Below are 16,387 nucleotides of genomic sequence, written 5' to 3' on the forward strand. Positions count from 1 at the left end.
AAAAGAGAGAGAGGGGGAAAAGAATGTTTTTCAAGTCATTTAGTTGACAGAAAACTAAAGCATTCAGATAGCGGTTCTCTATGAATATATCAAAGTAGCAGTATGGAGAATTAGAAGGCCATTGTATTAATTTCTGAGTAAATAAAGAGGTAAGTTATAATAAAGCCCTGATATGTTGAGGGTTGTAGTTGAAGACCTGTATGATGACATCCCTTTGCTTGTTAACTTGAAATATGTATCGGAATTGGAGGAATTTTTGTTGTACAGCCTTATTATCCTGTTGCCAAATTGGATTTTGTTGACCCTGCCAGAATAAAATTTAAAAGGATTACGTTACTTGAATGAAAACAAGGACTCTGAAAAGCTTAAAAGCTTGAATAGTTTGGTCACCATTTTATAAGCCTCTTCCCCCTTCTCTTCTCTCTGTGTGTGCAGATCTGTCTCCTCTCCCCTCATTATGTTCCCCATTTTCTCCTCCTCACCCTTGAATTCCCCACCAATTCTCCCCTCAGCCCTTTGCTTTCTCACACACATTTCTTCCCACAACCCTATACTTCCTTATGTGTTGCTGGCTGCTTTCTTTTTCTTTGTTCCCTTCCCACCCACCCTCACCAGTGGGGAAAAAGAGGAAGGGTTTTTTTTTCCTAGTGTTTTTGTGTTTGGTTCCCCTTATATAGTTTCCCTCCCTATTTTAGAGAAAACACACTAATTTAAAAATTAGCTGAACTATAAAATAACAGTTGTAACAATATGTTAAAGATAAGTAAAAATTTATCAGTTTTAGACCCCTAAGTAATAGCAGTTGCCAGGACATTACTCGGTTTGCATCTACATAGTTCCATCCTTATTTTCGACATCATGATATATTGGCATATCATGATGTTTAGCTGGTATCACGATGCTGAAAACAGCAAAGAATCCTGTGGCACATATTATCCTGTGGCACATATTGCCCAGCCCTAGTAGGCGATAATCTGGGTTGGTTTCTCTATTTTGTGTGAAATTTTGATCAGAACAGAGAGATATCTTCAAGGCAGTGTTATAGAACTTGCATGTCTTCGCAGTGGGCGCCAGATCCCTGTGCCTGAACTTTTACAGAAAGGCGGTCTCGGAAACTTCATTTCAGGGACTCAGGGACTGGCCACCTGTCAGATTTGGCTCACCAGGGATGCGGAGATTAAGATCTGGACCACCTGCTTTAATATGTGCCACAGGATTCTTTGCTGTTGCTTTCTGCAACAGGCTAATATGACTAGCCTTTGGAAAAGATCATAAACAGTAAGAGACCTCATAATGGATCCCCCCCCCCTTAACAGTAGTATCTACAGTACAAGAGCTACTGAGATGAATTAGCTGGCTTATGCTTGCACAATTATCCATTTACAAGAGGGACATAGTATTTCCTTATTAAGTATCCTCTATTTTTGTGCAAAAAGCTAATTCTAGCTGATGTGATAAGTGGCTTTTGCTGCTGCTTCTAATTTTGCTGCTACCGTGATGGATCAAATCCTAGTGTACACACTGTGCAGCTCTGAATAAAAAATTAACTATTTAAATCTGCACCCTTTTTACTCTTGTAACTGGACCCCGCACATTTTGTTTAACAGATGATTAGTGCAGATCCATGTTCAAAGATGGAACCTAAAGTTACTCAGTTGGTAGAGCATGAGACTCTTCACCTCAGGGTCATTGGTTTGGGCACCATGTTGGGCAAAAGATTCCTGCATTGCAGGCAGTTGAATTAGATGACCCTCATAGTCCCTTCCAACTCTACAATTCTACTGCATTGCATTTGGATCTATAGTTCTAGTTTAAGATAAGTACTGTAAGGCATAGTGGTGAGCTGTCCTTAATCAGTACAGTTTTGAAGCTTTCGGTTCACAGGTACTTGAGAAAGTGGCTTATGGGGCAGCCAAGGAAGCTCCTGGGGGCTGGGGGAGAAACCAGAGAGTAGTATATCATCAACACCCTTGTCCAAGCTTACAGGCTTCTCTTATTTGTGGCCATGACAACCAAACTACGCACATTATGGGGTGGGAGGGAATGCTACAGAACTGGATCTCTAGTAAGAGCTTTCAAAAATAATAATTTGCTTTATATAAATGCTATTTCCCCCTTACCAATAGCCTAAGAACAGATATTTCTAATAGATTTGACCATGTTGTACCAACTTTGCTGCCTGCTTATGTCCTAAGTTTCTTTCACATGTCACTAGACTTGGTCTTGTAGTGACAATTGGATTTAAACGCTACTTTCCCCCATTAAAATTTTTTAGGAAATGAGAAAACGAGATACTTTTGCGGCTTTTCCGATTTGTATCCACACCCAACCATAATAATTAAAATACTCTCCTTTCACTTACATTTGTGTGTGTGTGTGTGTGTGTGTGTGTGTGTGTGTGTGTATTCTTAGCACTCCGATCCTCCCCTCTTTTTGTTGCTGTGGATCTCAAAGTCAGCATAACGGCATTTGCCAGGTGATTCCCCCCTCAGTCCAGTCCTATGCATCTTTACCCAGCAGTAAGTCCCTCTCACTTCAAGGGCACTCCCAAGTTAACAACACAATCCTAGCCATGTCTACTCAGAAGTATGTTAGTGTGGTTCAACAGGGGTAGGATTGCAGCCTGTGCATGCCTAGAATTTCAGTCTTATTCAAGATTTTAAAACTGTTGAATTAACATACTATAAATTGTGGTCTTTAGCTCTATCTATATGCAGAAATACACTTGTTGACTGTCACAGTGAGTATCTTGGATTCTCAAAATGGCGTTGAAGCAGGAAATTCAGACTAGTTTGAACCATGTGCCCTCTTAACTTTAGATCAACGGGTTGCTGCAAGGAGTTCAGTTAAGGCATACCGTTCCCAACTGTCAAAACAAAAAAATTCCTTCCAGTAGCACCTTAAAGACCAACTAAGTCAGTTCTTGGTATGAGCTTTCGTGTGCATGCACACTTCTTCAGATACATCTCTTCAGATGGTGTATCTGAAGAAGTGTGCATGCACACGAAAGCTCATACCAAGAACTGACTTAGTTGGTCTTTAAGGTGCTACTGGAAGGAATTTTTTTGTTTTGACTATGGCAGACCAACACGGCTACCTATCTGTAACCGTTCCCAACTGTTGCACAGACATACATCTATTTATAGACAAAGGAAAGAGTGCTGCTATTATTTTGGTTATGAAACTACCTATGAAGGACTGATTAAGTAATTACAGAAATTATCTGAAACAATAACAAGGGCAGCTTTAGAACCTTGCCAGTGTTTAATTATATGGGATATTTCCTCTTTTCTTAGTGCTACAATAGAAGTGGCTCAAAAATGGATTATTCCCCATTCTCTCTCTCACGCCTTTTTGTTTCCTTATGCAAGGTTCGGACAGAATTTCAGAAAAGCTGGGAGCGCTGGCGACTAGAGCACTTTTATGTCCGCAGAGACAGCAACATGAAGCCTCTCAAGTACCCAGCCAACAGTATAAGCAGCGGAGGTACCCTGGGGAGCACAGTCTATGCTGCCACTTTCCAGGCTACGTTCAGCTAAGATTTCTGTGGAGGCTAGTGCAGAGGAGTCTGACCAACTAACATGAACTGTAGGAGGTACAATCGAATCCCCTTGAATCTCCAGCCAGCCAGATTGCATGAGGCCTTTGGAAGACTTGAACCTCCCTCATTCATGGCTGCAGGCAGCTGGACAAGCTTTCAAAATAAAGCAGCCACCTAATATAATCAATACATTTGAGGGGAGGACATGCTCTTTAAAGTAAGCTTAAAGCATTTCTTCTCAATATCAGAGGCCTCCAGGTGCCCAAAGCCTATAAACACTGTGTTGATGCTGTCACAAAGCGTAAAGGTAATCATTTATTAGCGTGGGTAGACAGGTTGACAGCTTTACTGATTAAATTACAAGGATGCAGCTGATCATTACAAACAAGAAAAAAATCCCATTGGGAAAAAGGGGAGATTAAACTTTTGCATGGTTACAAAGAAACAGTCACCATAATCTGTAGAAGCATTTCAAGCCTTTGCAAGTGGCAGCTTTCTTAAACACCCAATATGCAGTCATTTGACTTGCGTGTTCCAGGCATTTCCACAAATGGGACTTTTGTGTCCCCCTCTAATCACACTGCAAGAATAGTATATTCGCTGCAGTTTTGAATGTCACGTGTGGTGTCGTGGACACCTAATGGCCAGTGCCAGTGACGTTACTTGCAATGAACGGTTATTCATCTCTTCACTCCTATGGCACAGTAAGACGTAAAGTAGTTTACTTTTTGTTGCGTGAGGTGTTCTCTGTTTTATGGTAATGTGTACAATCAAAAATGGGAAATATTATTTAACAAATAACCATTTTACACCCTTATGCTTTCACATACCTCTTTTTTAAAAAATAGTGAATGCTATACATTTCTTCTCTGCAGCATTGGATTCTATCCCTCATTTTTGTAAAAAAAACAGCAGCATAGTAAACTTGATAAACAGGCAATTTCTGTGTGGCAGAGCAATCCTCTACTGACCCCAGCAGGACTATTTTACTCATCCACTGCTTGGGGACAGCATATAGTACTGGTGACTGGATCCACCTACTATTTCATCATTTGAAAAGGCTTGAATTGTTCTTGTGCCATTCAGATAAATTTCTGCTGGTACGTCCATGATTGAAGTATATGAATACTGGATATTTGATGTTGCCTTTGGTTGCATGCTCTCAAACATGTTAAAGAGTAATTTCTCTCTCGGATAAACTTAAATCTATGTGCAGATGATGGTTCTTTTCCAGGTGATGAATGCACACCCTTTCTGCTGTCATTAGTGGGTTTTTTAAAATGCCCAGTCTTAGCACTCTCAGAGCCCTTTACTGCTTCAGAAGGCTGCACAAATATTACTATGAACCAAAGTAATTAGTGGCTTTCTGGAATTGAGTATTTGACAGGGAACAATGTTTTATTCTCTGCCCCCTGTAGGTATAGAAGCAGATAAACAGGAAAATGGAGAAAATAATACCCTTTATAACATCTATGGAGACACAAATGTAGAATTTAGTATTTTAGAACTTTAATCATTTGTTCACAGGAGTCCTGAACTTTAGCATAGGTTTTTCTATGCCTTGCTCTTTTTCTTTCCTTTTCAAGTGTCTTATAGCTACAGGGCTCTTTTATGCTAGATGTTGAAAACAAAAACAAGCTGATTCAGGAGCTATATTTTCAGCACTTTGGCCAGCTCACTCTTCTATGCTACAGCCAGCCGGATTTCTTGCTTGTCAATAAGCCTTTAGAATCTTAAAAATTATGTAGACTGCTCAGCAGGAATGAATTAAAAATATATAAATCCAATTTGCCTTTTCAGTAAATCCAATTCAAGTTGCCAGTCAATCCTAGAACGTTTGACTGCATACAGAGAAACTCTGGTTTCAGAGATCATCATATATTAATTACCTTATTGGTAGTAATGGTGTGCACTGCAGCACCAAGTTGAAGTACATTTGAAACTTGTCCTCTCCTCTAAAAACATATTGCATGATACTATTGTGGCCATTCTGGACTGGACCTTGGATTTACCAGAATCTGAAAGGTTCTGCAGTGGGCCCAGGAGACTGTCCCTGTGTTGTGTACAGCATGCATAGAAATCTCTATGTCTGTGTACTGTGATGCCATAATTGGGCCTTGCAAGCTGCATCCGTATATAATGTGTGCACCTAACAGTAGAGAAACCTTCACCAACATGGTAATCCAGGGCAGTCAATGCGGTAGCTTCCAGATGTTGCGGACTGCACCTTCCGGCAGCCTCAGCCAGCATACAAATGGTTGGGGGGAATGCAATTGTAGCCCAACAACTTCTAAGAGCAGCACATTGGCTGCCCCTGCTCTAAGCCATGCTGGACACGCCGCCTTTGCTGGAGTGATGCTTTTATACTGTTATACTAGCATATTAGGATTCTGTCCATGCCAGATGTGAGATACAACATATTAGTTTCTTGAGAACCTGAGGCTACCAAAATCCACTGGACTCAAGTAGGTTTGCTAGCATAATTCAGTGATGTGGGGTGCTCAGTGATCTGGAATACCAAACCCTTTTAAGGAGTTGAATCGGCTGGCTTTGAAGGAAATCCTACACATCAGACACAGCAACTGTAGCTGCCACAAATTTAAAATTGTCTATAGAGCCGGTCATATAGACTGTCTCCACTGGCCTCCTTCAAGCCACTTTCCTGGTTTTAAAAGCTGACAACTACAAGCATTCCCGTTATACTTTTCACAATTCACTCCAACACAATCCCCATTGGTGGGAAATAGTTGTGCTACAGATGTCTATTTACAGGCAATCGTGGTTGAGATCTGTGAATGCTTATTGTGCAGTTATTACTAGAGATTGTTTTGAAAATGGGACTTCAGAAGATTAGCAGTGTCTAAGCCACGCCTGTAGAGTTTCCAGGGCCAACTAGAGTCCTGGAAGGTTGCATCTCACCCCACTGGCTGATGTCCCCACCCGATTTACACAAAGGAAGGGGGAGCATGTGGAAGGGAGACAAGCTCAGTGTTATATGAGAGGAGAGCAGACACATGAATGACATGCTCCACCATGCTTAATTTGCCCTTTAGTCAACATTGGAATTTCTGTAGCATAATAGATCTTGTCATATGGGAAACGACGTCACATGCTTCACCAAACAGGAAGAAAAAAGGCAGTAGGCACGGTTATTGAATGATGTGTCCCAAGAGACATTTTCTAAATCTTAGTAAATTTTGTCTTGGTGTGTAAATTTAACCTTCTCTTATTTATCTTTCATTTTCACCAAAATTCTAGGCTAGGCAGCCATTTAAATTCATGGCTTTTAAAAACTTTCACTAACTGTTCCCTTGTTCTTAAAATCACTTTGTTTCCCTTGATTTTTAACCTCTCCTCTTTTGAAGACCTTTAAAATAAAATAAATAAAATAAAATAAAATAAAATAAAATAAAAAACTAAACTAAACTAAACTAAACTAAACTAAACTAAACTAAACTAAACTAAACTAAACAAAACAAAACATGGGCCCCCACCTTATTTTGGTCTTGCCCCAGACCCATCTTGACAGGTTATGGAAACCATACTGGCAGAGCTTTGTTCAATGGGGCTTTCAAGGAGCAGAATTACAGGAGCATTCTGACCATGGGAGGAGATGGAGAGAGCCCACCCAAATCTCAAAGAGCCCTTTTGCAACTGGCAAGATGTTTTCCAGTTTACTCTAACCAAGGAAACAATTGCTGCCAAAAAAAAACCACCCATACACAATCCTCTCTTCCTATTGATTATGTAGTGTTGGTGTTGTTAAATTTGTTTGTTCTATTGTATTGCTATTCCTCTTTCAGCCAGCTATTTTTCATTTCTGGAATGTGTTCCTAGTAATGTGATGATGGATGCAGTATATGCAACTTCTTTAAAAGCTTGTTTAGTCTTGGGAGAAGATAGCAGATGCAGAAAAGAGCATTCAAGACCTCTCTTCAGCAATGTCTGTGGGCTGGTGGAAGCAGCCTTGGGAAACAAGAAACACCCTTTCATTACCAGCAGCCTGTTTATAATGTTCCCAATAAAACTAGTACCGATGAATAGAGGAAATGTGCATGAGCCTCAATGTTCAAGCTGCCTTTGCTTTGGAATTCATAGTATGCTTTAAGACTGCTCTTCATACGGCGCTCAAAAACAGTTTGAGCAACCCAAGATGCACCAGCAACCTGCTCACTCACTGTGATTCTACTTAAGTTTCATTCCACAGTTATGCACACAAGTCTTGTTAAATTAATACAACTTGTGAGGCACCTAAGTGGAGGCACGTATTGCAAATGTACCAAAATGGTGAATATATATATATTAAGCATTAAAAATGAGTGGGTGTCATATTTCTATCCTTACTGTTTTGATTCTTTTTTTAAAAAAATATTTGCATGTATTTATTTTTAAATGTTACAAAAATGGGTAACAAATTATGAATTGTGTTCCTTTGTGCACGTGCAAATTCATCCTTGTCTTGCAAAAGCAATGTAATTTACCATATAAAGGTTTGCTGCAATTGATGTTAACTGTGTAATTCTCTCCTCATGGTTTCCAAGATGTGTCAGACATAAATTTATTTGTATCTCAGTTTACTTTAGATCTACTTGAGCAGAATCAATTCAGTTTTTTTCCCTTCATGCATTTTTAAAATATCAGGCCTTGAATCCACACATACCAATGAATGAATTGAATAAATCTTCAAAAAGTAAGCAACTGAAAAAAGTAAAATGTGCACACCTAGCATCTCTTGTATCCTTAATACAAGATAATGCTGATCTTTATGGAATCAAATCAGGTGCCTGACATTGTAAACACAAACACACTTGAACAGTGAAATGTAATGAATTCAATAAGAGAGTTGAAAATAGGCTTTAATAGTCTCTACTGAGTCAGATGGCACCACTATCCTATGGCCCCCAAGTATGGGAGTGGGGAATCTGTCTGCAGAACTGCACACAGGTAATCTGGCCTGGGGAATTTCTCTTCATCCATATCCAACATCCAGGGTCCCGGGGAATTAGAGTAGTGGAGCTACTCTTCTGTTGTTGTTTTTTTTTTAAAAAAATATTTATTGAATTTTCCAAAAATTAGTTTAAAAAACAAAAAGAAAGAAAAAACAGCAAAAATACAAAAAATACAAAATACACAAAATTAAAACAGATACAATTTCGAATACTTATTTCCATTAACTTGTTTCTCAGACCTCCTCTCACCACCCCTTCTTGTATTCCGATTTAAATTTTTAATTCAACAAATCCTTATATTCAAAATTTGACATCAAATACAAACAACATTGCTCATTACACTTTTCCTAAAGTCGACCAAAATATCCCTTCCATGGCTTTCCCCAATTCCAAACAAATAACAGAACATAGTAAAAATAAAGCAAGTTATAGTTATATACCCTTTGGATTCCCAGACCCCACCCACCCCTTTCCCTGTTTCAGTCCCCAAAAAATGTTCATCAGTTCAATATCTTGTCTAGCCTGGAGATCTCACGTCCGAGGCTTTTAAATCTCTTTCAGCCCCTCTCTGCCGGCCTTTTTGATAAACCTTAATGTTAAACCCCAGATTTCGAAAAGGCTTTGGCCCAACAAGGTCCATATTCTTCCCAGCCAGCCCTCCATACTTAAAACCTCTAGGGTACCCCAGCATACTCCTATCAAGTCCAAATGTCCCCAAGATCAAGTTTGTAATCCTTCAGTCTTCAGATCTCCACAAAAGGGGATCTCTTAATTTCAGGCTCACCAATTCAGGCCAGGCTTTCCACATCAGATTGTCATTCTCCTTTGTTGCCTTCATGTCAGGCCATCAATTGCAGCTCTCATAACAGCTTTCCTTTAACATCTGGGAAGTTACGACTCCACCTTCCTTGGCTCCAGAAACAGCACATATCTCCTCTTCCATATTCTCATAACATTCAAGTTTACCTAAATGTTCAAATATATGAGCTTCCTGCTTCAAATCCTTATCAGCTCCACCAGCATTGTTTACTGTTGAGGCCAGAGTTGTGACACTTGTAGCCAAAACACGAATTTCCCCTTGTAATTTTCCCAAGAGAACAAATGTTCTTTCCAGTTCAGTCTGGATTTTCCCTTCTCCAGCCATTGTTGTAATGTCCAAAACCCCCTCTAGGGGGATTTTAGTTTGTTAGTATTTTTCAGCTCCAGTCCAAAAGCCAATTTATTTGTATCAATTCTTCCTTGTTCGCAACAAATTATAACAAAAATAACCAGCAGAAACAACAGAAACAAGGTTCTCTTTTTCCCTCTGACAGCCAATTTGACAGCTGTCAAAGTCCTCAGTGCTTCATCAGCAGGCTCTCTCGCGGGACACTCCCGGGTCCGGGGGGGTGAAACTTAAGCTCCCACACTTTAGTCTTATATCCTCCGGTGAAATTTCTTATAGTGTCAAACCATGAGGGTTGAAATCATTTAATAAAAAAAAGAAGATCCTCTCGACCTTAGGTAATAAGTTCTTTGCTTTAAAATTATCTACATAGAGGGGGGGGCGGACTTCCTTTTTAACCCTTCCCCGCTCGTTCCTGATTCAAAATAAATTTTTCCTTTAAATTCCAAATTCCATGTTACTCACGGGTTTTTAGTTTAAAGTCCAATTGATCCAAGGAAAAAGTCAGCGCTCTCCGTCAATGGCTTGCGGCTTCGCTCCGCAGAAGGAGCAGTGGACTCACAGCACCGCGCCGCACCCCGTCTCCGTTCAAAAGGCTCCTTCGCGGTTTGGGGGGCGCAAATGGTGCCCGCCGAGTCACCAGGTTCACAGGCATCCGCACCTGTGATTTTTGAGGGTCCCCGCGTCACCGCCGCGGGCAAGACCCGATCCTGTGGAGCCGATTCCCTCCGGAGCTCGGAGGGAATCCGCCATTAAACGATGGCGCTAACCCGGAAGTCTCTAGAGTAGTGGAGCTACTCTCCTGAGGGACAGGAGTTAACACTCCAACCATGCTGATGGATTCCATTTTAACAGTATGCTATGTGTTTAGACATTGTCTGCTAAAAGGTACTAAATTCATTTAAAACATACTGTACCTCAGCTGGTAGACTGGTCAACCTGCTTGTTTTCAAAAAGTAAAATATGTGGCTTTCTGCAAGCAACACCTGATACAACACACCAGTAAAATCTGTTTGCCTTTGTAACACATTCTCATATTTTGTTAGTTTATTAATCACACCTTACTATTAACCTATTAGGAGGTGATTTGAAGCACAATCCTATGAATGTTTAATATCACTTGCTTCCAGGCAAGTGCCTTAAATTCCCGCACTGGGAATGCGGAAGTTTGAGCTGAGATGCCATCTGTATGCCGATGGTACATAGCTCTACCACTTCTGCAGATGATATCTGCTGTTTTTCCCCTGCCAATTTAGTGCAGCTGTTTTGTTCATATGTGGTGGTGTAAGCTGACTTTTGTTAAAAGTGGGGTGTAGATCCAAATTTTCAGTTCAATGAGCATCAATCAAACACACATACAGTAGAAATACAAACCTAATGTATATATATAGTCACATTATCCTTTCCACAAATGTGGCTCTTCTGCTTTTGACTCTGGAGTGGATCAAATTTTTAAAAGAAGTTATAAGCAGACTTGGAGGTTATTGCTCAATGAAAGGTAAGGTCCCCCTGCCCCTCCAGCTGCTTCTGGTGAGGTCTCCAAATTCAACTAAGGTGAGGAGAGAAACCCCAAGGAAAAGAATAGGTGTATATATTAATGTTTGGCAGTGGTCTAAATATATATGCATATTTGTACCTGCATTCCTGGATCTTTTAATATAAAGCTGGCCAAGATATTTTGCTTTCATTTGAAAGGGATGTCTATGAAAGTAACAGCTTCAATGGTGAGAACCATATAGCCTAGAACAGGAGCCTTTGGGGGGGGGGGGGAGGCTGAATATGTATGTTTAATATCCTGTCTTTAGTTGTTGATTGTACAAGAAACAGTAACTGCAGCTCAACTCTTTAATTACAATATTGTAAACATTTCTGAAGATGAAAAATCTCACAGGAAACAGTTCCCATTTTGCTGAAGCGGAGGGGAGAGACCTAGTGATACTGGTATAGGCACTAGTTACCTCTGGGCTAAGGGCCGATACTGTAGTTCTCTCTCAAACTGTTCTGCTGTAAGTGTTCCATCAATGGCTTCACATCCTGGGTTAAAGACAGAATAGGCACTTCTTTCTCCAGTCTGTCTTTCTCCAGGGCCGCGGGTTCCTACATAGATCCAGTAAAACATAGACAGGACAAAATAAGGCAAACCAAACTCCAGTTCCACAAACAGTCCCAGTAAGACAAGCCAGATGAGAAACTTGAGAAAGGTGACATTCAGAAGAAAGCAGCTGGTCCACCATGGTGCAGGGCATGTAACAACTTCAGTTTGGGGCCTCTCTGGCCTTTGACTGGATTCCTGCAAAATAAAACAAAAAGCCACCTTTGTTATTTATGCAATGGACAAATAATTAGGGCTAGAACAACAATTGTTTCTAAGATCAATTTCGTGATGGAATATTGATTTCCAAAAAAGACCACCTTTTTCACACGCTGCAGAAGATTGAGCAATAGGTAGGAAATAGATAAGAAGCAAGAGGAGTCAGGCTGTGCTGGGCAAAGGCCATGTCACCATGTTGCAGGAAATATAGGCTTGGCAGAATCGCAGAATGCAATTACCTGAAGATGTTTTGTGCTCTGCAGCATCTGAAAATACCTTTCCAACAACAAGTCCAACATGTGCTGCTTGTTTTGTATTCCACTCAAATACAGAAGCAGTGCTATCATCACTTACATTTCTGCCTTTGAATCTTGGATCTGACAGATTTGCAGCAGCATGAACTGGGTGGCAACAAAATTATGGTGTTCTGCACTTTCTCCCACTCCCAGTCCTTTGAGGCCTAGTGAAGAGAACAAACAGATCCACCAACTATGCCAACAATCAGAAGGACACAATGGCAGGAACTGAATCCTCCTCTTGTTTCAATGGCAGTGCCTTCCTAGTAGCAGAAATGCATCTTGCTCTTGCATTTCCAAGTTGTACTTTCAATGCGCAGCTCAGGAATTGTCACAGTGTGCAGAAATTGTAATGATCTGTACACAGTCTTACATAAAAGTCTTCCTGATACAGTTTTAGTAATCATTTTGGGGGGCTAAATCATAGAATTATAGAATTGGAAGGGACCATGAGGGACATCTAGTCCAGTGTAGGAATCTTTTGTCCACTATGTCCCATGACCCTGAGATTAAGAATCTCATGCTCCATCTTCTTTTAAACATTCTGTTCATATTTCTGAAAGAAAATATTTCATAATCCTTTGGGGTTATTAATTTGGAGGTGGGGGACGGCTTTGGAGAAAAATGTTTTCCCTCAGTTTTTTCCCAACCCTTCACTCACACCTATAATGATGACCAGTGTTATTACAGTGGTGCCTCGCAAGACGAAATTAATTCGTTCCACAAGTTTTTTCTTCTTGCGAGTTTTTCGTCTTGCGAAGCACGGTTTCCCATAGGAATGCATTGAAAATCAATTAATGCGTTCCTAGGGAAACTGCCTTCAGACCAGGTCCGGGGACAGTCTGTCCCCAGACCTCTTCTGAAGGCTGGTGGGGGGAGAAGGACTTTTCTCCCCACCGCCAGCCTTCAGAACAGCCTTCTGAAGGCTGGCGGTGGGAAGAAAAGCCCTTCTCCCGCCGCCAGCCTTCAGAAGAGTTCCTGCAGGGCTGCCTAGGCTGCGGATAGCAGCCTGCTGACCGGCGCAAGGGGCGCTCTGAAGCAGACATCTGCAGCTTGGGGAGCCCTGCAGGACTTCCCCACAGGGCTCTCCAAGCTGCGGATAGCAGCCTGCTGCCCCGCACGAGGGGCAGACATTCGCACCTTGGGGAGCCCTGCAGGACTTCCCCGCAGGGCTCTCCAAGCTGCGGATAGGGGGCAGCAGGCTGCTATCCGCAGCTTGGAGAACTCTTCTGCGGGGAACTCTTCTGAAGGCTGGCGGGGGAGAAGGGCTTTTCTTCCCACCGCCAGCCTTCAGAACAGCCTTCTGAATGTTGGCGGTGGGGAGGAAAACCTTCCTCCCACCGCAAGTCTTCAAGACAGGTCCGGGAACAGAGGAGAAGCACTGCGTGCCTTCCCCTCTGTTCCCGGACCTGTCCTGAAGGCTTGCGGTGGGAGGAGGGCTTTCCTCCCCTCCGCCAACATTCAGAATGCTGTTCTGAATGTTGGCGGTGGGGAGGAAAAACCCTCCTCCCACTGCAAGCCCCGGGAACAGAGGAGAAGTGCTGCGCGCCTTCTCCTCTGTTCCCGGACCTCCCACCGCAAGCCTTCAGGACAGGTCCGGGAACAGAGGAGAAGGCGCGCTGCGCTTCCCCGCTGTCCCCGGAGATTTCCCTATGGGCTTCCGTCTTGTGAAGCAAGCCCATAGGGAAATTCGTCTTGCGAAGCCGCTAAAAATCGGAAAACCCTTTCGTCTTGCGGGTTTTTAGTTTAGCGAGGCATTCGTCTTGCGGGGCACCACTGTAGTTCCCACCCCCCAAAATAATAATAATAATAATAATAATAATAATAATAATAATAATAATACAGAGACATGGCTCACTAGCTACCAGTACTGAGGTAGGCAAAGAAAACTGAAATTTCAGCAGAATATCTCCAAACAGGAAGACCATGGGCAACACCAGAATAGATGGGATTCAGCTTTTATAAAGTATAAAACAGCACATAATGAATAATGGTATGTCTATAGACTCATGCTCAATTATTCTGAAAAAAGAACTTGGGACCAGAGCAGAAAGCTCATTAAACTATATTCTATAGCTAAAATATCCATTCAGCCCATTCCCTCTACCCCTACAATTAGAACAGTCGTTCTCAAACTTTTCTCTGGGCCACACTTTCAGAATAAAAATTTGTGCCACAGCAGAAACAATTAGCAGTGCTTGATTTATAACATGGAACACAACTATTTTATAATATGATCATGGGCGCAACATCTGGGGGTTAGGGGGCGCAAATCCACGGGTTAGGGGGCGCAAATCCATGGTTAGGGGGCGCAAATTACTTGCCTTGCCCCGGGTGCTGACAACCCACGCTACGCCACTGCTTGGAACACCTCACCAGATAGTAAAATGATGAACTTCAAGGCAATTGTTGCCATAAGAACAAAACTTTTCCTCCATCCCTAATAAAAGATGGATGGTTAAATTCCTAAAGGACGCTGGACCACATTTCCACAGTATGGTGCAAATGGTGTTACTGCCGCCCCAACAAGGTTTCATGAGCACACATGCCCACTCCCAATCATAATGAACATTTTGATCATTATGCACTGTAAAACAGAAAGCATCACCACCAGGCACACTTGGGTTCAAATCCTTGCTTGGCTGTGCATCTTGCCCTGACTCATTCATTGCTCCAGGGAGGACAAAGCTACAGAAGAAACATGAAGATCATCGGCCTATCCTATTTCTACCTCACAGGGATGGTGTGGAGAGGAAGATGAGAGTGCCCTGAGGATCTTGATTAGAAAACTGTGGTGATTAAAATGTATAAGATGATAGTAGAGCCCAGGGAGAGAGAGAAGGTTCTCTGAGGATAAATAAATCAGTATAGGAAGAGCAGAGGCAAGTGCTAAAGTTCTTCCTGGAGTGCTCAAGGCAGGGGCTTCATTTGTGAAAGCTCCAACACGGCGGGGTGGAGGAAGAAGAGCTGGAAGGGACCCCTAGGGTCATCTAGTCCAACCCCCTGCGATGCAGGAATGAACCTGTACACGCAGGAAATCAGTACGTCAGAAAGGCGGCCAGGCTAACAACTTTCGCCTGACGTTTTTGGTGCTGGAGCCCTGAGCACACAACACTCCCGCAGCGGTACCGCGCAGCATAAACATCGCCTTGAGTTGCAATATCGCACGCGGCAGCTCTGACTGGAGAGCAGCTGCAGCGGCAGAAGAACAAGGAGAGCGGCGGCGCGATCCTACGCGCGTCTACCGGAGGCCGAGCAGGTGTAAACGCGGCCTTCCCCTCCCCGCAACGCGCCTCGGGAGGCGGAGCCGCCTCGGGCCGAAGCTAACCAACCTCACTCGGCAGCGGGGGCCGGGCTTGGGCCTGCTCCTTCTCCGCCTCCGCCGCCTTTCCTGGGGGCTTTGCCGAGGGAGCGGTGTGGCGGGTGCCGCGGCGGGCAGCCCGGAACTCGGCCAGCCTCTGCTCCATGCACGCAGCAGCAGCGCCCGCCTCCACCCGGTGCCACGTCCAGCACAAGAGCCGGCGCCCAGCGGCGCTTGCTGGCGTTGCGCGCTTGGCCGGGATCTGTCCCGGCGGGGAGAGCCGCCCCCGGGGCGGGACCGGAGGAGGGCCAGGAAGGCCCGCACCAAGTCAGAAGGGCGAAGTGGAAGGAGGAGCAGCTGCTTCTATCCCGCCAAGTTTTATTTAGGTGTTTTGTTTTTGTTTTGTATCATTCCTGGCCTCAATTTTCAGCTACGGTTAGAAATGCTAGCCAGACGGAAACGCTTTCCCCTCCCAGCCACTGCCCGTTCCTCCTCGTTCCAGCGGGTCCGGGAGCTTGCACGGGAACGAGCCCCTTAAAGCTACTAGGTGGTGACCGCTTCCTTTCCCACTTGCAGGAGTCAAATAACGAAAGTGGTGGTGGGAAAGGACATTTGTAGCATATCATTTCTACACCTTGACATAAATAACTAGGATCGTTGTCATTTCTGCATTCCCCACTCCAACGTGGCTTTGCCCATCTTCCCTTGTAGAGTTTCAGGTGCGAGATTGTATTTGCTGGATTGGGGAGGGGGGAGGAAACTGGAACACGGTTGGTAGTATCCCCCTCCTGAAGTAGGAACATGAGAGTCTGTTCTGTCCCATC

The 16,387-nt window shown here is 43.2% G+C and overlaps 2 protein-coding genes and 1 long non-coding RNA gene across 5 annotated transcripts in view; 1 reads left to right on the forward strand and 2 right to left on the reverse strand.

The window, feature by feature from the left end:
- GLP1R (glucagon like peptide 1 receptor) overlaps window positions 1-6,807 on the forward strand; it is a 118,862-nt gene extending 112,055 nt beyond the window's left edge. For both annotated transcript variants that reach the window (XM_081854190.1, XM_081854191.1), the window contains one exon: window positions 3,372-6,807. In XM_081854190.1, the coding sequence (XP_081710316.1) occupies window positions 3,372-3,539 (168 nt within the window). In that variant the 3' untranslated portion in view covers window positions 3,540-6,807. The remainder of the gene's footprint in view (window positions 1-3,371) is intronic.
- On the reverse strand, window positions 28-15,813 carry SAYSD1 (SAYSVFN motif domain containing 1). Of its 2 annotated transcripts, XM_081854228.1 has the most exons (3): window positions 15,595-15,813; window positions 11,614-11,945; window positions 28-304 (listed from the first exon to the last, which is right to left on the reverse strand). In XM_081854228.1, exons 1-3 carry the CDS (start codon window positions 15,727-15,729, stop codon window positions 127-129), a joined length of 645 nt encoding a protein of 214 aa, XP_081710354.1. In that variant the 5' UTR covers window positions 15,730-15,813; the 3' UTR covers window positions 28-126. The 2 variants fall into 2 exon arrangements, with proteins under 2 accessions (XP_081710354.1, XP_081710355.1); XM_081854229.1 differs by lacking the exon at window positions 28-304 and having other exon boundaries at window positions 11,487-11,945.
- Window positions 6,561-7,097, reverse strand: LOC309337623. Its single transcript, XR_014154451.1, has 2 exons — window positions 6,989-7,097; window positions 6,561-6,908 (listed from the first exon to the last, which is right to left on the reverse strand). It is a non-coding gene; the product is annotated as an uncharacterized lncRNA (long non-coding RNA).
- Window positions 15,814-16,387: the final 574 nt, after the last annotated feature.

The sequence above is a fragment of the Podarcis erhardii genome (assembly GCF_964252035.2).
Source record: "Podarcis erhardii genome assembly, chromosome: 3".
In the NCBI taxonomy this organism is placed as follows: Eukaryota; Metazoa; Chordata; class Lepidosauria; order Squamata; family Lacertidae; genus Podarcis; species Podarcis erhardii.

Coding starts and splice junctions, on each gene's coding strand:
- SAYSD1 (XM_081854228.1), bottom strand. CDS start 15,729: ATGGAGCAGAGGCTGGCCGAGTTCCGGGCTGCCCGCCGCGGCACCCGC. Junction 11,946..15,594: donor GGCCCCCGCTGCCGAGTGAG/GTTGGTTAGCTT, acceptor TTTATTTTGCAG/GAATCCAGTCAAAGGCCAGA. Junction 305..11,613: donor TATCGGCCCTTAGCCCAGAG/GTAACTAGTGCC, acceptor TTATTCTGGCAG/GGTCAACAAAATCCAATTTG.